Source organism: Pristiophorus japonicus, chromosome 17 (genome assembly GCF_044704955.1).
Source record: "Pristiophorus japonicus isolate sPriJap1 chromosome 17, sPriJap1.hap1, whole genome shotgun sequence".
NCBI classification, from domain to species: domain Eukaryota; kingdom Metazoa; phylum Chordata; class Chondrichthyes; family Pristiophoridae; genus Pristiophorus; species Pristiophorus japonicus.
This window is the reverse complement of record NC_091993.1, coordinates 11,638,898-11,660,819: the sequence shown is the minus strand read 5'-3', so window position 1 is coordinate 11,660,819 and position 21,922 is coordinate 11,638,898. Positions and strand designations below refer to the sequence as shown.

The window sequence follows — 21,922 nt, the reverse complement described above, 5'->3', positions numbered from 1 at the left end:
CTTTGATGAAGACAGTTACATTTTGGAGGTAATGAGATTTGTACTGGAATCAACAATCCCAACAACCCAATAGCTTTTTAAGAGTTCAGTTTACAGTTGGATTGGCCAAATTTTCACATGGTTGAAAATATATTTTGCCAATCTTGCATGCTTCAGATCCAAAAACGTTACTTCCCGCTATCACAATTATGGTCAACATTTACTATTGTAAATTGCTATTCCAATTACATTTTGTTATGTCAACTGTTGGATTATACTTTGTGTCTGGCTACTAGTTGGTAGCTCTGCAGAGTGATTTTCTATGGTTGTCTATCCCAACTCCATTGCCATCTTAAAACATTCATCAACTGACAGATAAACAGCGGAGGAAATTTGTGTGTATAAACAAATCAAAACATTGCACCATTATGCACATTTAATTTTTCACCACATTCGTCTCAAACTTGCCATATGCAATTCCATAGGAACTCCACCAGTATAGTATTACAGAAAATATTTTTGAGCCATTTTATAAAGTTCTGTAATTATAAACAAGCCCAATAATGTTCGATGTTTAAATTTTCTCACCCTAAATATGAAGGACCCACGTTTCTTCGAGAAAAGAGGATAAGAAAACTGAAAAATCTGGAGAGAGAAAAGAAAGCAAGACTAGATCAAGCTCCACAAAGAAACCAGAAAATAAAATATCTGAGAAGGAGAGTGCTACGCATAGTCGTCACGATCGTTCCAAAAAAGTGGATGAGAAGAGGCGAAGGAGTATGTATCTCTCTTTGTGACATACGATGTCATTAAAAAGTGAATTTGGACAGAAGTTCTAATCCAGGGTCCAAACCTAGTTGTATGCAAGTTTTTATGTGACCCTGTTAAGTTGTAATGAATTTCAAAAGGAGTTAATGTTGGAAAAGGCATTAATAACTGTCTTATTCCATTAATTTTCTAATGACTGCTTTGCTTTGATTTCATAGGTATGAAGAGTCCTCGTCGAATGGTGGTTATTGATCAGGCTAAAGGTGAACCTGTTGTTAGTGTGAAAACGGCAAAGAAAAGCAAGAGTGAGCAGGTGAATATGGGGGAAAGGATTCCAAGTGGAAGATGTTAATCTACTTTGTTCTATTCATTATACACTATTAACAGTTGTGTAGGATTTATTTATCTACGTAACCCTTTTCATTGCATATATCCCTTTTTTTACTGATGAGTCCAAGCATCCGAAGTTATAAGTATAGTGTTTAGATTCTAGCCAATCGAGTATCAAACATTGATGAATTCTGAATTTGATGGTCTTCGAAATTTCAAGGAATACTGTGATTCTAGATTAATGCAAAAATTCTAAGGGTGATATTAATACTGTCACATTCCACCATTGAAACCCTGAAGCTAGGAGTGTGTGGTAGTGCGAGAATTTTGGTTTCACGCTTGTACTTATTTTTGGACTTGCATGGTTTCAAAACCGGTATCTGATAATGTAGAGTATAGAGATTGAGGCCCTGGAATGAAACTGTCCAATTATTTTGACAGGTATTGATCTGGTCCTAATTTTGATTTGATTTTTGTATGTGGTTCCAAATCAACTTAGAAAGACTGGTTCCATTACTGCTCTTACGATCTTTTTACTTGAATTTGGTCAAGACGGATTATGTGGGCTAGCTGCAAGCTTGTTATTTCCGACACATTTAATTCCTAATCTTCTCCATGCTATATAGGAAGAAGTGGGGGGTGGGATGGTTAGTGGAAACGAGGCATTTCTTTACTGGAAGGGGAGCCCGCTCACCTGTATTCCTTCAGCCTGACATCATTATCATTGGTAGAGGCTCAATAGCAGCGCATCTGTCTGCACACCCAGCCACAGACAAGGAAATGCAAAGACCTGGAAGGAAATAAAATATCCAGATACTGCTTTCATTTAGCTCCTAATACACAATGGTTTTGGCTAGTTCTCAAACAATCAGCTTTGCTTGTGTGACGTTGAAAGTTTTTTCTGAATTTTCTGTAGCGGTGTGAAGAGGTTGTTCTTGAAACATTTGGACGGCGCAATAGGCTGGAAAACACCTTCAATCCTAACCTTGGCTGTTTTTTGTAATTTGGCTGAGTTGTCAGATGCATCAGCACATGGAAGTGAGTTATACTGCCAGTGCCAAGAAAAAAATATTGTTGTTTCCCTGTGATATGCTGCCAAAAGAGCAGCTTTAGAAAAGTAGTGGGAATAACTACATTGACCTGATATCCTGAGAATAGGAGGATACAACATGAAGTAAGTTATGATTTTAAGTATTTAAAGCAGTGATGCTGATTTGGAAAATTTCTGTCTTTACTAATGCTTATAGGCATCCAGTTCAAGAGGTAGAGACAAACGCATTCCATCTAAACCAAGCTCCAGGGACAGAAAGGATATTCTGCCATTTGAAAAAATAAAACAGCAAAAAATTCGCGAGCGCTTAATCCGATTGGAACGCATTCGACGTGCAATAGAATTAAGAAGGTAAGTGAAATTTCCATCTCATGAGAGGGAAGGTAGAATAGATGTTTTATGCTGCAAGCTTTCATCCAATTGCACTGAAGATTAATAATATTGCTCAAATTATCTCCAATGTTGTCAGCCATGGCTCAGTGGTAGTAATCTCTCTGTTGAGGTGGTGAGTGGGGGGGAGGGGAGGAGTGTTCAAACCCCACTCGAGAGACTTGGAACACACAATTTTGCCTGACACTCCAATGCAGTGCTGAGGGAGTGCTGCACTATCTGAGGTGGTGCTTTTCAGATGAGGTGTTAAACCTGAACCCTGTTTGCCCCTCTAGTTGATGTAAAAGATTCCATGGCACTATTTCCAAGAAACCCGGGGAATTCCCCTAGCTTGCATTTATCACTCTACCAACATCACTTGGGGGGATAAAAAACAGATTATCTGCTCGTTATCACATTGCTGTTTGTGGGACCTTGCTGTGCGCAAATTGACTGCAGTTTCCTATTACAACAGTGGCTACACGTCACAAGGTACCCTTTGGCTGTAAAAGTGCTTTAGGATATCATGAAAGGTGCTATATAAATGCACGTCTTTTTAAATCTCATTATATTGGGGCACTTTCTGCCCCATAATCTTGGTTGGATTTGACCTAGAGAGTGTTTGTCACACTGGCTTCCTCGCACTTTCTTCCTGTTCTTTTCCAGATTTTGCACTGAAATCTTCTCATGGTAATAGGCAATTTTTTTTTTTTCGATAGAATTCAAAAAAGCTGAAATTTTAAATTCTCCTCCAGCACAAAAACTATGTAGTAATTACCAAGCTACTTGATACTAGCATATTGCTTTTGTACACTACGCAAATTTTAACATTTTCCATTTGGCTTGGCTTAAGATTTCTGCTGTGCCATGTGTCGGCAAACATATCATTTTTTTTTAAACTAGGCGACGAGAAATAGCAGAACGGCAGCGTCGTGAGCGGGAGGGCATTCGAATGATCCGTGAGCGTGAAGAACGTGATCGCTTGCAACGAGAGAGAGAGCGCTTGGAAATTGAAAAACAAAAGCTTGAGAGGGAAAGAATGGAACGGGAACGACTAGAAAGGGAACGCATACGTATAGAACAGGTTCTCCATAAAGCTTTTCAATGCGGACTCCCGTCTCAGGGAACACTTGATTTTATATAGTTTGTACATCTTTTTTTTGCCTTTCCTCCTAATTACTCTGCTCATCCCAAGCCAAAATAAGTGTTTTTGGAAAGACGGCCTGCAGATACTAACTGTGTTGATCCTTGAATAGATTGCCAAGAGAAGGTGCTTGACCTTCGCGGGAGAGATTCTTCCATGGTCAATTTTATTTACTTCCTCCAATGAGAAGCTGACAGCAGAAATCTTGTTTCCTCCCATTACATCTTGGTCTTCCAGCTTCATGCACTTGTACAAGTGACCTGTTTCCAGATTTCTGTGCTTTTCTGAAATTGATCACTACAAACTGTATTTATGGACTTCAAGTCTCTTTTTGCTTTCTTCTTGACTCAGTGGGATGTGCTGGCTTCAAGTTGGCACTTTCTTAATGGCCCAGGTAAGATAGGAAACTCAGCATAAAAAGATTATGGGTGCTGACTCATATCTCACTCTGTGGCACTTCTTCTTGGGCAGTCCCTCGGAGTCTCCACATTAATGAGTTCTCAGGTGACTGATGAGTCCAATGCGTGACCTGCGGTCTCTGTCACAGGTGGGGCAGACGGTGGTTGGAGGGACAGATGGGTGGGCTACTTGGGTTATCATGCACTCCTTCCGCTGTTTGTGCTTGGCTTCCGGCGAAGAGGCTAGATGTTCGGCGACTTCCCGGATGCTTTTCCTCCATTTTGAGCGGCCTTGTGCCAGGGATTCCCAGGTGTTGATGGGGATGTTGCACTTTTTCAAGGAGGCTTTGAGGGTGTCCTTGAAGCGTTTCCTCTGCCCACCTGGGGCCCACTTGCCGTGTCGGAGCTCTGAGTAGTTTTGGGAGTCAATATCGGGCTTGCGGCCTGTGGTCCATCCATCAGAGCTGATCGAGCGTGGCAATGCTTCGATGCTGGGGATGTTGGCCTGAACAAGAACACTCAAGTTGGTGCGCCTACCCTGCCAATGGATTTGCAGGATCTTGCGGAGGCAGCGTTGGTGGTACTTCTCCAGGGCTTTGAGGTGTCTGTTGTACATAGTCTGTGTCTCTGAAGCACATAGGAGGGTGGGTATCACTACTGCTCTGTAGACGATGAGCTTGGTGCCGGGTTTGAGATCCTGGTCTTCAAGCACCGTCTTCCGAAGGCTGCACTGGCATACTGAAGGCGGTGTTGGACTTCGTCATTGACGTCTGCCCATGTTTGAGAGTAGGCTCCGGAGATATGGAAAATGGTCCACGTCCAAGGTCTTGTCGTGGATCTTGATAATTGCGGGGCAGTACTGTGTGGCGGGGGCAGGTTGGGAGAGAACCTTTGTCTTACGGATGTTTATGGAAGGCCCATACACTCGCACGCTTCGGTGAAGGTGTTGCTGATGGTTTGGAGTTCGGCCTCCGAGTGTGCGCAAACGCAAGCGTTGTCTGCGTACTGTAATTCAATGACCGAGGATAGGACGACTTTGGATCTGGACTGGAAGCGACGGAGGTTGATCAGTTTCCCGTTCTGTAGATTAGCTCCACTCCGACGGGGAGCTTATTGAGGGTGGGGTGGAGCACTGCAGCAAGAAAGATCGAGAAGAGCGTTGGTGCGATGACACAGCCTTGCTTGACCCCGGTCCGTCTGTGTATTGGGTCTGTGGTGGATCCATTGGTCAGGGTCACGGCTTGCGTGTCATCGTGAAGCAGGCGGAGGATCATGGCTAGCTTTTGAGGGCAGCTGAATTTGAGGACGCTCCATAATCGCTCCCGATTGACGGTGTCGAAGGCCTTTGTGAGGTCAAAGAAGGCCATGTACAGGGCCTGGTGCTGCTCCTTGCTTTTTTCTTAAATTTGACGTGCGGTGAAGATCATGTCCAATGTGCCCCTTAGTTGGCGGAATCCGCATTGCGACTCCGGAAGGAGCTCTTCAGCCACTGGGAGAAGGCGATTGAGGAGGATTGTTGTGATGACTTTCCCTGTGGCAGACAGGAAGGAAACTCCTCTGTAATTACTGCAATCGGACTAGCTAATATCAAATGCAACCAGTTGATAGCAAATGCAATGTCCCCCTCTTAATAAATTTAACTTGTCAGCAAACTGATCCTTGTAGATTCAGGTCTGGATTTTAAGTTTATGGATCCTAAGTGGGTGGGGTTTTAGTTTATTGATTGTAAGTGCTTTTCTTGGGGTTGGGTGTGCTTTTATATCTGAGATTCAATGCTGGGTGCAGTACTGACTTAATGCTGCACTCAGAGGTGCCACCTTTCAATGAGACGTTGAGACTGAACTCCGAACTATGGGAGTACTTAATAAAGTGACATTTTGCACTTGAATCTAATTTGGTCTCACAATTTGCATGATTAAATATTGCAAGTGAAGTTTGGTTTTTATTTGAATTTTGGAACAATTTACAAACTGCTGTATTGGGTGCATCAAAACTGAATTTTAATTTTTAAGTGGTAATTAAACTGATGGATGTGATTGGGGCAACAGTTCAATAAGAATACAAAAGCAAAATATTGTGGATGCTGGAAATCTGGAATAAAAACAAACTGCCTGAAATACTCAGCAGGTCGGGCAGCATCTGTGGAGAGAGAAAAAAAGTTAATGTTTCATGTCGATGACCTTTTGTTAGAACTGGAAAAAGATAGTGAATGGAAGACCAACAGGAAGAGCAGTGCAAGGACGGTAGTGCAGGGGTCCCCTGCGGTTGTCATCCTGCAAAACGGATACATCGCTTTGAGTACTGTTGAGGGGATGACTCATCAGGGGAGGGCAGCAGCAGCCAAGTTCATGGCACCGTGGCTGACTGCTGCACAGGAGGGCAGGAAAAAGAGTAGGATAGTGTTAGGGGATTCAATTGTAAGGGGAATAGATAGGAGTTTCTGCGCCCGCAACCGAGACTCCAGGAAGGTATGTTGCCTCCCTGGTGCAAGGGTCAAGGATGTCTCGGAGCGGGTGCAGGACATTCTGAAAAGGGAGGGTGAACAGCCAGTTGTTGTGGTGCATATAGGTACCAATGATATAGGTAAAAAACGGGATGAGGTCCTACGAGATGAATTTAGGGAGCTAGGAGTTAAATTAAAAAGTAGGACCTCAAAAGTAGTAATCTCAGGATTGCTACCAGTGCCACGTGCTAGTCAGAGTAGGAATCGCAGGATAGCTCCGATGAATACGTGGCTTCAAGAGTGGTGCACAGGGAGGGATTCAAATTCCTGGGGCATTGGAACTGGTTCTCGGGGCAGTGGGACCAGTACAAACCGGACGGTCTGCACCTGGGCAGGAATGGAACCAATGTCCTAGGGGAAGTGTTTGCTAGTGCTGTTGGGGAAGAGTTAAACTAATATGGCTGGGGGATGGGAACCTATGCAGGGAGACAGAGGGAAGTAGAATGGGGGCAGAAGCAAAAGATAGAAAGGAGAATAGTAAAAGTGGAGGGCAGAGAAGCCCAAGGCAAAAAACAAAAAGGGCCACATTACAGCAAAATTCTAAAGGGGCAAAGTGTGTTAAGATAAGCCTGAAGGCTCTGTGCCTCAATGCGAGGAGGATTCGGAATAAGGTCGATGAATAACTGCTTAGATAGCAGTTAACGGATACGATGTGATTGGCATCACGGAGACATGGTTCCAGGGTGACCAAGGCTGGGAACTCAACATCCAAGGGTATTCAGCATTTAGGAAGGATAGACAGAAAGGAAAAGGTGGCGGGGTGGCGTTGCTGGTTAAAGAGGAAATCAATGCAATTGTAAGGAAGGACATTAGCCTGGATGATGTGGAATGGGTATGGGTGGAGCTATGGAATTCCAAAGGGCAGAAAACGCTAATGGGAGTTGTGTACAGACTACCAAATAGTCATAGTGAGGTTGGGGACACCATCAAACAGGAAATAAGGGATGTGTGCAATAAAGGTACAGCAGTAATCATGGGCGACTTAAATCTACATATTGATTAGACTAACCTAATTGGTAGCAATGATGTGGAGGAGGATTTCCTGGAGTGTATTAGGGATGGTTTTCTTGACCAATATGTCAAGGAACCAACCAGGGAGCTGGCCATCCTAAACTGGGTGATGTGTAATGAGAAGGGACTAATTTGCAATCTTGGGGAAGAGTGACCATAATATGATAGAATTCCTTATTAAGATGAAGAGTGACAAAGTTAATTTGGAAACTAGGGTCCTGAATTTAAGGAAAAGTAACTGACGGTATGAGGCGTGAATTGGCTAGAATAGACTGGCAGAGGATACTTAAAGGGTTGACGGTGGATAAGCAATGGTAAACATTTAAAGGTCACGTGGATGAACTTCAGCAATTGTACATCCCTGTCTGGAGTAAAAATAAAACTGGGAAGGTGGCTCAACCATGGCTAACAAGGGAAATTAAGGATAGTGTTAAAACCAAGGAAGAGGCATATAAATTGGCTAGAAAAAGCAACAAACCTGAGGACTGGGAGAAATTTAGAATTCAACAGAGGAGGACTAAGAGTTTAATTAAGAGGGGGGAAATAGAGTACGAGAGGAAACTTGCAGGGAACGTAAAAACTGACTGCAAAAGCTTCTATAAATATGTGAAGAGAAAAAGATTAGTAAAGACAAACTTAATTCCCTTGCAGTCGGATTCAGGTGAATTCATAATGGGGAACAAAGAAATGCCAGACCAATTGAGCCAATACTTTGGTTTTGTCTTCACGAAGGAAGATACAAATAACCTTCTGAATGTACTCGGGGACAGTGGGTCTAGTGAGAAGGAGGAACTGAAGGGTATCCTTATTAGGCGTGAAATTGTATTGGGGAATTCGCTGGGATTGAAGGCCGATAAATCCCCGGGGCCTGATAGTCTGCATCCCAGAGTACTCAAGGAAGTGGCCCTAGAAATTGTGGATGCATTGGTGATCATTTTCCATCGACTCTGGATCAGTTCCTATGGACTGGAGGGTAGCTAATGTAACACCACTTTTTTAAAAAAAGGAGGGAGAGAGAAAACGGGTAATTATAGATCGGTTAGTCTGACATCAGTAGTGGGGAAAATGTTGGCATCAATCATTAAGGATGAAATAGCAGCACTCAGAGTTGTTAAGCTGTGGAATTCCCTGACGCAGAGAGTTGTTGATGGCAGTTCATTGGATATATTCAAGAGGGAGTTAGATATGGCCCTTACGGTTAAGGGGATCAAGGGGTACGGAGAGAAGGCAGGAAAAGGGTACTGAGGGAATGATCAGCCATGATCTTATTGAATGGCGGCACAGGCTCGAAGGGCCGTATGGCCTACTCCTGCACCTATTTTCTATGTTTCGATGTTTCTATGTTACAGTTTTTAAGCAAGTACAGAGGCAGGGAAAGGGAGCAAAGGTCTGTGATGGGATGGAAGGCAGGAGTGATTACCGACAGATCGGTGTGTGGTGGAGAATTTCGCTTGTCATTTTAATTCTCTGACCTCTCTCCTTGGCCTCCTACGCTGTTCTAATGAATCTCAACAGAAGGTTGAGGAACAGCGCCTCTTTTGATTAGGCGCTTTACAGCCTTCCGAAAACAACATTGAGTTCAACAATTTCAGATCGTAACCACTTTTTTTTTCGCACAGTAGCTGCTGGTAATGATTCTATTGTCATTTACAGCACCTCTAGACCCATATTTTGTTTCTTTACTGGTCCCATTACCATCCCCTTTCCCCTTGCACCATCCCTTTTGTCATTTATTCAGTATTTCCAGCATTTTCTGTTTTTATATTAATTAACTAATGACGGTTGGCTGGGGAAATCCTGGGGAGATGTTTATTGAAATTGTCTTTTGTGTTGCTATACTGATGGAACAGTCTTTCAGATATGAGCTTTGAAGCACTGTGCTACACTGAAAATGTGAGTACTTCAGCCGTGCTGAGTCCCCTGTTAGACCAGAGCATATTGTTCCTTGGGTGGAGGGAGGCTGATAAATGCTATTAATATCGATGGGTTCAAGACTGGAGGAGGATAGCTGACTAGACAACAAACAGTCATGGTTTAAAAAAAAAAAATGAAATTCACACTTGTACCAATTCAATGCTTCAGGAACGCCGTAAAGAAATCGAGCGCATTGCCCGTGAACGTGAAGAGCTTCGTCGGCAACAGGAGCAGCTCCGCTATGAACAAGAAAGAAGAAATTCTCTAAAAAGGCCACATGATGTAGATAACAGGTATGTTTGTAAATTACAGGCGTATGATTGGATAATCTGTAGAGTATGCTCATTGGATTAATACACAGAATAACTGTGTTCTCAACAAAGGCATGAATCCGTGCATGACTGGAGAGTAAGCGTTTGCTGATTGGGGTTTTATAGCTCTGTCTTGGTGAGCTTAACTATCTTTAACAAACTTGTCTGGGTTAAGTATCGGTGGAAATAGCAGTTATTCTAAATGTACCCAATGTTCAACTTATCCAGAACTTTTCACCAACATCCGATCTAGTCGGAAAATCTGCTTACCTAGAGCCCGTCCCTTGCAACCTCCATTGCCTTCCCCCCCCCCCTTCCCAAAGCATTGATCTCAGTATTCTAGGCTTTATCGATAAATCTCTCCAAAGCCCTTTTCTACCCTACCTCTGCAACTTCCTTCAGTCCCACAACCGAGCTCACTGCTCCATTCTTTTACATCCAGACCACCTTGTTTCCCTTTTATTTCCCCCCCTCTCCTGTCACCTCTTGTGAAGCATTTTATAATGTTTTACTATGTTTCTAATACTTCATTAAGGTTTTTTCCTGGACAAAGATAAACTAAAAGCAGTAGGTTTTATTTGAATTTTTAAAAATTCTTTTTTCTAAAAAATTACACAGCCATAGAAAGCAAATTTTTCTTTAAAAACCTGAAATGTGGAAATCAGTGCGAGATTTAATTGTGAGGCTGCATTGATTATTCCATCTGAACAAAAAACAATTTTTGAAATGTTCAAATACTAAAATCAAAATATCCTCAAGGTGATTAAAATCTGTAAATGTCATAATATCTAGGCGTGAGGAACCCTTTTGGGGTGAACATAAACGGAGGGCCATGGACAGTGATGTCCGTTTCAGTCACAATTCTGAGTACAGTCGGCAAGAAGCAACCCGTTACAATGACTTTGACCACAGGGTGTCGTCTTCATTTGATAGGTGAGTGCTACTTTTCCCTCTGGATGTTCGATGTTGCTACATTTTTTTTCACTAAATGGTTGAACAGAACTGCTGAAACTGGAAAGAAGGAATTGGCAATTGTGAATTTTGAAAAGGACCATGGTATATGAAATATATAAATTGAATCTATTGAAAGTAATGCAAAAAGTACATTTTGTTGGCATACTGGTTCATTGAACCAGAGTTCTGGAACTTGGGTTCATGCCTGCTCTTTGCATAGTGTGTTCCTGACCCCTCTTTAGCAGTGGATGTACATCCCTACAGGAAAGGATAGGACTTTTGAGGGAAAATCAACCCATTCTGTTTGCAGCAATGGCACAATAAATAGCTTTAATCGCTGAAGGGCTATGATAGTACTGTATGCCGAGATCAAAGTGTTGAACTACAAAGGCTGGTTTATGAAGCTAATATGTTATTCCCTAAACTTAAGCAGACGAGGCGATCGTTGCAACGACCAAGGAGATGGAAAAAAGAATCGTTCTGGTAGTCGCAGAGAGGACACTGCGTATAAACGATATCCAAAACAGTACAGTGATTCTAGAAGACCAACTTCCCAACAAAGAAATGAACTTCATGGAAATAATGAGCAGAGAGAAATGAGGGATCGAGATGACCGGCGAACTGTAACAATTCAGGTCCGGTCAAGTGGTAGCAGGGGGCATGACGATCTACAAAAATTGTCCCCATCGAGAAACTTTCCTGACCGAGCTAGGATGGATGACCATGGAGTCCACCACAGTCGGCCAAGTCATAATTCTTCTAGATCCAATGATTGGAAGTCGAGTGGCAATATGGGCTCTACTAAACGTGAATTGAGGTAACATTGAACTTGTTCTTACAGATCCTTGTAGTCTGTGTTGTGCATGTGAAGAATTTCCAGAACTCCTTTGTCATTAAGTTCAGTTTGTGATGGGCAGGCATCATTTGGGGCTCATGACATTTGCCTTAATATCTTTAGTCCAGCCATTTCAAAAAGTACAGAAATGGGATTTAATTTCAATATTTGAATTGTGACTTTCACTGGGATTCTAATACATTTAGTTAAGAATGCCATGTTAGGTGGGATCAACACCATTGTGGTAAGAGAAACCAAAAGCTGGCAGGGCATGATGAAAAGATAAATTTGCAACCTGTTTTACTTGGCAGAATAATTCCTTTATTTAAAAAAAACAAGGATTAAGTTAATGCTACAGAATGTAGCATTCTTTTCTATTTGTATTAATGAGTTAAAGAAATACAATTGCCTGAAAGACATTCTGGGAGTGATAGATTTACAAGTCTGAACCTTGTCACATTCTAGTGCAAACTGGTTAGTTGGAGTACAATTTGTTCTGACCCTTCATTGCTTAACCGTTAGCTGGTTTTGAGGCGGGTTTGTGGAATATATTTACAGTGCAACAGAAAAGAAATGGCCTTTTCAAACTAATTCTTACCATTATTGATCAGTGTTTAAAGTGAAAGCTAGTAATTTAACTTGTAACATTTAGTAATCAGTGGGTAAATGCTATTGAATTTGTGACAATTTAGGAATTCAAGAGATAGAGATCGGATCCGCCCGGAGAGATCCGAACAGAATATACGAAGTGGGCTACCGAGCGGTCACAGCAGTTTGACTGGCTACAGCAGCCGAGATGGAGGAAGACCTGTAATAGGAGACCGAGACAATAACACTCCGGTACAGAGTGATGAACAATTAATTGGAGTTACTAGAGAGCGAATGCAGGGCAACTTTGTTCTGTATAGTGAAACTCTTCAGTACCTTTTTATAAACAGTCACATTTTAATTTCCCCCAATTGCATAAATTTTCCATCATAGCTTCTTATTTACAACCTCGTAAGTGACCATGCATTTGTGTAGCTGATGTGACGTGTATAAATGTTAGTAGATATAAAACAGTTCTTACTCTATTTGAAATGTATTTTTTTTTGTTGAACTCAAATTTACCACCACCAGTAGATATTTAAAGGGTTCGAGTTTGTGATGTAGCATAATCTTGCAAATAATTTGTAAAATTTAAGTGCTGTGATTGTGCCCGTATTTACTTTCTGCAACCTCTTTTCCCAGCCATCTCACTACCATGATAGCAGACACGTAGCGGTAGAACGCCATGGTCGTGATGCAGGAGGAGCACGGAACAGTTGGCATTCTGGACCCAGCTCTCAAGGCAGTGGATATCAAGACCTGCGGCGAATGAGTGACAGTCGTGGTCCTGGCATGATGCCACCATCCAGGTACTAAAGTTGCATTCTGTCAGCTGTTTTGCCTGTAACTTAAAAGATGTATTGTAAATAATCTAGAATTCTTTCTGTATGGTATTACATTTTTTGACTGGTTTTATATTAAACAGGCTCACTCTTTCTGAAAGTCTATTTGAATTAAGTGTATTAGTTGCTTCTAGATATTGATGGTTACCTTTGTGATGCCTATTAGCTCTTCACAGTAAAAGGTTTGTTCACAAATAAAGATTATAAATTCAAGATCGAAGAATACAAACTCAGTCAAATAGTTTGCTTAATAATATAGTCAAATGTTAAAAGGATATTAATAATTGTATCTATATTGGTAAAATTACTTCAAACTTGTGTCTTTCCTGTATTTAAAAAAATCTGTTTCCAGTGCATTAAAACCATTCTCAACTCATGCCACAATGTGTATCGACTGTTTCCATTTTTATGGCTTGTATTTGGTGTAATATAAAAATGGCGTGTGGGGATCCAGCAGTCTATGAAAACCTAAATAGGCTGACTCCCGAATTGCACTTCTTCATTGGGTAGGACTGAAATTATTGTTCTAAGTTTGTTCTTCTCCACATTCAATAGCCAATGAGCATTACTTGATGCAATACATCTCTGGAGAGGGACTAGGAAAGGGTTTTCACGCTACAGATTTTCTCTCACGTCTTTGTATAGAACCACTTATTCTCCATTTTTCTTTCAACGCTTTGATGGCTATGATTTGTACTAGACTTGTAGGTTCAAGTTTCATTTCCAGTATATTTCTTAACTGGAATTGAATTTATACCAAATTCTTGTTGCATTTGTGTAGATTGCAGGAAGCCCTCAACGATCACCAAACATGATTGGTGTCTTTCGTCGAATTAAGACTTCAGCACCCTAGTATAGGCTCTTAAATCATCCCATTCATAATTAGGATGAGATCACCATATACAAACCAGATCAAGCATATAGACAACCATCTGAGCCCTGTCTGTATGACTGATGTGGGGCATGGAAGGGCAGAGTGTGAGGAGTATGAAGGTGCTGGATAGACAGCAGTATATTCTGGATTCTCCACACATCAATATGGTTGACATCAGGAACGGAGTTGATTTGTGGATTTGATTTGCATGCCAATACTTGGACACTTCATGTTGGTGCTACAGTCAAATGAGTCACCGGGTTGCTGTTTTTCTTTTTTTTTGTTATTCACATTGAAATATTTCCTGTAAAGCATAATCTCCTTACCCTGACTTTACAATTGCAGTCATTTAAGTATTCACTACTTTGCCAAGTTTGTGGTCAAACTAAATCTTGTCCTTGGCTATACGTTTACTGACGTTTCTCGTGGCAGTCGCTCGATGCTGATGAGCAAGAGCTGCGTTACCCATATTTTTGTTTTCCCTTCCATGAGCCAAGTATAGTACTCCTTTTGCTGCTCCAATTGAGACTGGCAAAGCAGTCACAAAGTGAAACTTTGGGCCTCAGTATCACACCACTAATACATTTAGCCACTGAATAATCAAGGAGCTAAATTGAAAGATGATATAAAAAGCTGAGCCTTGTCTCATTCAAGTGCTGTTTTGATTTTTCTACCCCTTAATTACAAGAATTATGTCTCCTCGATAAATAATGCTTTGTGTAGGACATTATCTCTACGTCATCATTGAGGTACTTATTGTGCGCCACGATTGATCCACTGATTGCCTGCCAATCCTGTACAACTACTTGTCGGGCCTGTGGCTCCCAGTATGCCTGGGATATTTGTCTTGCTGCATTTGCAGTTAATTACAAAAAGACAAGATACAGTACCTAAAACCAGGTTCTCCTGAGCCTTTTTGCATCCCATTGATAATACCCTTTATATTTGACTTTTGTCTTAATCTGTGCCTGCTGTGAACTTCAATGTCCCCTGTGACATTTAGAATCCACAGGTCAACCTATTGCTTGATTTGGTAAGTTTGGCTTTTTCACAACATCTGTGTCAATAATAGTGAGTTAATAATTTCCCATCAATTGATTCGGTTGATTGTTTCATTGCAAATTATATTGTATAAAGTTAAGGCATCTCAGCAAATCCTTGTGCTGAAGAAGAACTGGGGCAAATTTAACTTGGGATTATCTGATGTATTTCTCGCCCTGAAAGTGCAGGTGTTGAATGATCTGGGATACTTGCACTCTGGAATTAAATTTAAAGAACTCGAGCGCCCAGTTGGGCCCTGGTGCCCATTTGTTTGGAATGTCCGACAAGTATGTAATTCAGCCATTCTTTGGAAAGGATGTAGAGGTTCAGCCTACAGTTTAAAAAGTGTGGTCTCCAAGATCTTGTGGCCTTTACACACAGTTCTTTGTTTGAAGGGTCTGAGGCATTTTTGGTTATTTGGCATGAGACAAGACTCCCTGGTAAACAGATATTTTTGGACTTTGTCCTCTATTTGGGCTAAATGACCCACTGAGAAGCCTTTGAGGATGGAGGAGTGGGCTGATACAGCTACCTGTTTTCTCAGTTCCCAATATAATAACTAGTTTGGGAGGTGCTCAGTGATTAGGAATCTTTCATAATGTAACTGATTTTCTCCCTTTTTAGCCTGCAGAGCTATGCTTCATAGTGTCCAGTCAGATGAACCACCTGAGGCTGCTGTTCTTTCTAATATATTGAAATATTTTGAGTCAAGCATATTCTGCACCTTATCCCAACTTCCCAATTTTAGTTATTTTATGTATCCACTGCTGTGCCAAATTTGTGGCCGTTTAATCTTGTCCTTGGCTGTATTTTCTAGCAGTGGTCGCTAGATAGTGTTGAGCATGAGCAAGTTGTGGACATCTTCCAACTGCTGAGTGAATTTTGTGCTGATCAAGACAATGAATGTTTGCACTGAGAAATGGAACATTGTGCAGTGTTAGCAGTAAGCACTCCCAAGCCCGGCATAATGTCGGTGCTACAGACTGAAGTTCGCTCTACTGTGCCCCAACTTCAAAACTGCTTTCCTTACTTCGTGACACTTTCATTTCACAACTGTCTTGTTGACCTCTCTGCCTGTAATGTGATGCTCAATGGGTGTGTCATTCAAGTTTTGCTTTATGGTGCCCATCTACCAGGATCTGAGCTGAGACAACCCCAAATCATTTTATACAAGTCAGTTACAACTAGGAAAGAGGACTTTCACACGATTAGTATGGGAAGCATTTCAACCTAGGTTCTACAGTTTAAAAAATATGGCTATACTGTATTTTGATGAGCCAACAAATAGATAAATTCCACTTTTACTAATCCACTATTAACATTTTGCATGTAATCTTTATCTGCCATTTAAACTGGTCCGACACCACCACATTCAAAGTTTTAACCAGTAGCATTGTTTTATTCGGTACTGGGATGGGGGCGTCGCTTGCAAGGCCAGCATTCATTACAGCTAATTAAAGACCAACCATGTCATATACTTCTGCTTTCTAAAACATCGAGGCACATCCATCTGTTCCTGCTGTACAGAATAAATTTGAGGCCTCAAAAGATACTAATAATGACATGTTTCCTTTTGCTTTCTATTGTAAGCTTATGGTATTGGGAGTTTTATGGAGAACATAATTGATGAGGTAACTGTCCTGCAGAATGACACTGGTCCACGGACAGTGATTTATTTTTTATCTTCAGCCTATTAGAACATAAGCAGTCGGTCATTTGGCCCCTCGCGCTTGCTCTGCCATTCCAACTCCTCTTTCCCATCGCCCCTGACTCCCTTATCGTTCAAAAATCCGTTTATCTCCACCTTAAATATATTCAATGACTCAACCTCCACGGTAGCGAATTCCAAAGATTCCTCCTCCTGTTTTAAATGAGCCACCCCCTAGTTTGAGATTCCCCCACGAAGGGAACATCCTCTCTGCATCTACCCCGTAAAGCCCCCTCAGAATCTTTTATGTTTACTACACTAACATTAGTTATGACCACTGTTATATTAAGTTATGTATTTTGCTTCATTTTGCCTGATTTACTGCAGTTTAATATTTTTTGTACTAAGATATAGCTGCAGCTTGTTTTTGGTCACTAATAGAATTCTTCTGTAGTATCTTATTGTTTTTTCATTGCCCACTGTAGTCCTTCTGTAACAAACAAAATTGTGCAGATCAACAACACAATGCAAGGAGGCAGTGTCTCGGGCTCCAGAGGAATACATGGATCAGGAGCTGCTCGTTTTAAGCCATTCAAAGGGGCTGCTCCACGCAGGTTCTGATGTATAAATGTTTGTAGCAGTTGGTCTCTTTTTGTTTTCAGATTTGTCTGTATTTGGTAGTCTTATTCAATCTGTACAACCAACTATCTTTTCACGTGTTTTCCCTGTTCTACAGCCATTTAGGTCTATTGTATTTTTTTAGAAAATGGTTTTATGACTGACCAACTTAATCTTTTATTTAGCACTAGAGCTATTAATAAAGTAAAATAAACCGGTATTGCTGCTTCAATCTGATTTTGTGTAAATGTCTTGTACTGGGGAGAACTTGGCAGTGGAACCCCAATTATCTGCCGTTGGAGGGAACCCTCCCTGTGAATGATGGAAATTAGATGTTTGGAAGTCCCTTATACTTAGTCGAACAGTGAGTTTTTAAGCTTCTGATGTATCTGGATGGCCCAATCAAGCTCCTCGCCCATGTAGATAACACCTAAGCTTTTCTATTTAAAAAAAATTGAACACTCTTAATGAATGCTGGGACCCTTGACTCCATTAGTCTCCTGCCCCCTAACCATCAGCTGTGTGGATAGTAAATTCCACCAGCTACTAGGTAACTACTTATCCAGCTGAATCAAGAACTGTCTGAAAAATGTATAATTGCAGTCTCATTAATAATTGAGAATGCAGATAATGGAAGCGCATAACTGAGGCTCCACTGTACAGTCTCAACTCGATTCACAATGTTTTATAGCAGCGAATTACATAAATATCACCTACCTGTGGTGTTGTAGGTAACCCTTTCTACAGTGACACTAACCAGTGAACATTCAAATGTTACATTAATGCCCAGGGGTTCCATCGTTTGCAAAATAGCGCTTGTATTTATTGACAGTTCATTCTTTTCTACATTTACTAGCAACCGTTTAAAATATTAAATTTTCAAAAAGGTTGTTCTTTACAAGTTCACGTACAAATGTGGTACTTATGCTGGGAAGATGTATGCTTGCATTTTGGAATAAATCTTCGAGTTATTGGGAGTTAAATGTCACTTTTTTCCTTCCCCTTCCACTTCATCTGTCTTTAAATATCTTAATAAAACTGGATTGGGGGAAAATTGCGTTCTGAGGCTTCCTTTGTGGGAACGCCTCTCCCCTGAAAAAAAAAATCTACCAAAGTACATGGTGGTCCTGGAGCAACCTACGATTACTATCAGCGGCCTAAACTCATTGCGCATTACATGGGAAGATGTCTTTCAGGTACGTATGTATATAAATTGGAGTCATATGGGCCTGGACCACCAATCACTGTGCAGTATTCTCATTGATTAAAATGGGAATGAGTGCTTTTTAATTTGTTCATTGACTGACTGACTGACTGGAATGAACAGCTCCAATAATTGGTGGAGCTGCCTTCTCAACCCTGCAGTCTGAGGTGAAGAAACTCCCAAGTGCTTGTTAGGTAGGGCATTCTTGGATTTTTGGCCTGATGTTGAAGGAATGGTGATATTTCCAAATCAGGATGGTGTGACTGACGGAGGGGAAATTGCAGGTGGTGGTGGTGTGCCCATGTTTAAGTATTGTAGTGGATAGAAGATTTAGCATTTCCACCAGGTAGTTTCACAATCATTGAATGCATCAATATGGAGGTGGGTTAATTCTATGGTTGCGAAATTGATTTCTATTTATAACCCTAAAAATCTGAACAATCTGTCTTCTCCCTCCACCAAAGCTAACTAATTCATGTAGCACTAATGACCAATTAACTGTAAATATCAAGTGTTAGGTTTAAGTACAGCCCCATGCTGTGTGGAGCCCTTGGGTTAGCTTCAGAACTAAGACTTAACTATCACTTGCGCAATCCTTTTGGTTGTTGTCTTTCCTGGTAGTAGGTTATCATTACCTTGATGGCTTGTGTGGAACTGATGTAGGTTTTATAATTATTGAAGGTACTGGGAGACTGTGGATATGATACCTCTAATTATGTTTTCATAACTACTTTTATAGTAAAAAAATCAGTTACTGCTGTATGAAAAGTACACATTCTAGTGGCTGTAACACATCGCATGGCACCAGTTCAAAAAAGAGCAAGGAAGTTTATCCCAGTGTCCTAGCCAATCTATGCTCAATCAACAAAATTATCTGGTCGTCATCACATTGCTGTTTGTAGGAGCTTGTTATGCGCAAGTTGGCTGAAGGGTTTCCTACATTACAATAGTGACTGCACAAAGTACTTCAAGATATGCACTGTCATGAAAGGTGCTATATTATGCTAGGTGTCTCAGGGTTGGGTACCTTTTCCTCTGCAGATAAGATATAAGAAATAGAGCTACAGCACAGCTGTCTGGTAATGGATCTCATTAAATCGTCCCTCTCTTTCCCCCCTCAAAGCTTTGATCCAAAACATTTTTATTAAAGTACACCAAATAGCACAACATTTCTATGATTCACCCTCATGGCTGCTATTAGCAGTATACTAGCACCATCTCGCGGTTTAATTAAGTGGCAAAAGGAACTAACTGAGCATTGAGAAATGTTAATGTCCGGTACATGAAGATATTTTAATGTTCTATGTAGAATCCCTAAATTTTGTTTGATTAGTAATGCGATGGAACTGAAGGCCATGCAGCCCCTTGTGCTTGTTCCACCATTTATAACTGATCTATGACCTTTGGCAATATACCTACCCACTGCCCCTTCATACCTTTGGTTAACAAAAGCTATCAATTTCAGATTTAAAATTGATCTAGCACAATAAACTATCACACTGTGCATGTAAAAGTATTTCCTAACTTCACTTCTGAAAGACTTGGCTAACCTTTAGGCTATGTGCTGCAGTCCGGGACCCCCAAACATTCTGCTTTTGATAAACATTTTAGTGTATGTGCCATGAGTAAGTGAGATTGCTTCCAGATACGAGATTCACAAAGCACTAAGCATGTAAGCCAAGTCCAATCGTACAGATAAAATTATAAGTGAAATGATGATTTCTCATCTACCCTAACCCACTCTATTTACCTTAGTAAAGGCAGCAGCAGCAAGCCTGTGCCCATATCATGTTTAGACAGTGCTGGGACGAGGGACCTGACAAATCAAATAATTGGGGCTGTAAATAGAGCTTTAAACTGATTAGGGCGAGGGAAAATTTAAAAAGTCCAATATTAAACGAAGGCAATATAGCAGGGTAGTACTGGGAGAAATGAAAAGCAGAGTGGGCAGGAAGGGACAATATATAAACAAAGGTGAATCAGAAAGTGGGGTCAAAGCAGGAAAAAATGGTTATCATTTAAAAGCATTCACAAAGTAGATGAATTGACAGCACAAATAGATACAAATGGGTATGATCTGATAGCTATTACAAAGAGGTGGTTGAGAAGGATAGACAAAGGAGGTGGTGCAGCACTGTTACTAAAGGATGAGATCAGTGTGTTAGTGGGAAACTATATTGGGCGCAGAAAACCAAAGATGTTGAATCAGTTTGCGTGGAACTAAGGAATAATGAGGAAAAAGTCACTAGTGTAGTCTATAGACCCCTTAACAGTAGCTACACTATTGGACCGAGTGTAAATCAAGAAATAACGGAAGCTTGTAAAAAAGGAACGGTAATAATCATGGGCGATTTTAACCTTGATTGGAGAAAGCAAATTGGCCAGGGTAGCCATGTGGAAGAGTTCATAGTGTATCCGGGATCGTTTCCTTGAACAGTATTTTGCGGAACCAACCAGGGAGCAGGCTATCTTACAACTGGTACTGTATAATGAGACAGGATTAATAAACAATCTTGTCGTAAAGGATCCTCTAGGAATGAGTGACCATCACACTAAATATATTCAAAAAGGAATTAGATGTAGTCCTTACTACTAGGGGGATCGGCGAGAAAGCAAGAATGGGGTACGGAAGTTGCATGTTCAGCCATGAACTCATTGAATGGCGGTGCAGGCTTGAATGGCCTACTCCTGCACCTATTTTCTATGTTTCTATAACATGGTTGAATTTCAAATTCAGTTGGATCTCAAACCAGTGTCCTAAGTTTAAATAAAGGAGACGACAAAAGGTATGAGGGCAGCGTTGGCTAAAGCGGACTGGGATAATAGATTGAAGTGCAGGATGGTTGATGAGCAGTGGCAGATATTTAAGGAGATATTTCATAACAAAAATATTTCCCAATGAGAAGAAAAGACTAAGAAGGGATAACCATCCATGGCTAACTAAGGAAATAAGGGATGGTATCAAATTAAAAACAAGGGAATGCAAAATGGCCAACACTAGTGGGAGACCAGAGGATTGGGAAACTTTTAAAAGCCAGCAAAGAACGATTTAAAAAAAAATGATAGAGAGGGAAGACAGATTATGAAAGTAAACTAGCACGTAAGATTTCTCCAGATACATAAAATGAAAAAGAGTGGCTAAAGTAAATTTTGGTCGCCTAGAGAATGAGACTGGGACTGGGGAATTAATAATGGGGAACAGGGCAATGGCAGATACATTGAATAAATATTTTGTATCGATCTTAACGGTAAGACACTAAAAACATTCCAATTAGTGGATAATCAAGGGGCTATCAGGAGGGAGGAACTTGATACTAATGAAGTAGTACTCGGTAAAATAATGGGACTAAAGGCGGACAAGTCCCCTGGACCTGATGGCTTGCATCCTAGGGTCTTAAAAGAAGTGGCTGCAGAGATAGTGGATGCATTAGTTGTAATCTACCAAAATTCCCTGGAATGTGGGGCAGTCCCAGCAGCTTGGACAACTGCAAATGTTACGCCTCTCTTTTAAAAAAGGAGGCAGACAAAAAGCAGGAAACT

At 41.0% G+C, this 21,922-nt stretch overlaps 1 protein-coding gene across 6 annotated transcripts in view; it reads left to right on the top strand.

Annotated features, from left to right (window-relative positions):
- LOC139227542 (SAFB-like transcription modulator) overlaps positions 1–18,155 on the top strand; it is a 48,310-nt gene extending 30,155 nt beyond the window's left edge. For 5 of the 6 annotated variants that reach the window (XM_070858364.1, XM_070858365.1, XM_070858362.1 and 2 more), the window contains 10 exons: positions 581–756; positions 966–1,060; positions 2,325–2,479; positions 3,401–3,581; positions 9,636–9,760; positions 10,571–10,711; positions 11,163–11,549; positions 12,260–12,407; positions 12,798–12,964; positions 17,046–18,155. In XM_070858364.1, the coding sequence (XP_070714465.1) occupies positions 581–756; positions 966–1,060; positions 2,325–2,479; positions 3,401–3,581; positions 9,636–9,760; positions 10,571–10,711; positions 11,163–11,549; positions 12,260–12,407; positions 12,798–12,964; positions 17,046–17,181 (1,711 nt within the window). In that variant the 3' untranslated portion in view covers positions 17,182–18,155. The remainder of the gene's footprint in view (positions 1–580; positions 757–965; positions 1,061–2,324; positions 2,480–3,400; positions 3,582–9,635; positions 9,761–10,570; positions 10,712–11,162; positions 11,550–12,259; positions 12,408–12,797; positions 12,965–17,045) is intronic. The other variant, XM_070858363.1, reaches the window with a different exon arrangement.
- Positions 18,156–21,922: the final 3,767 nt, after the last annotated feature.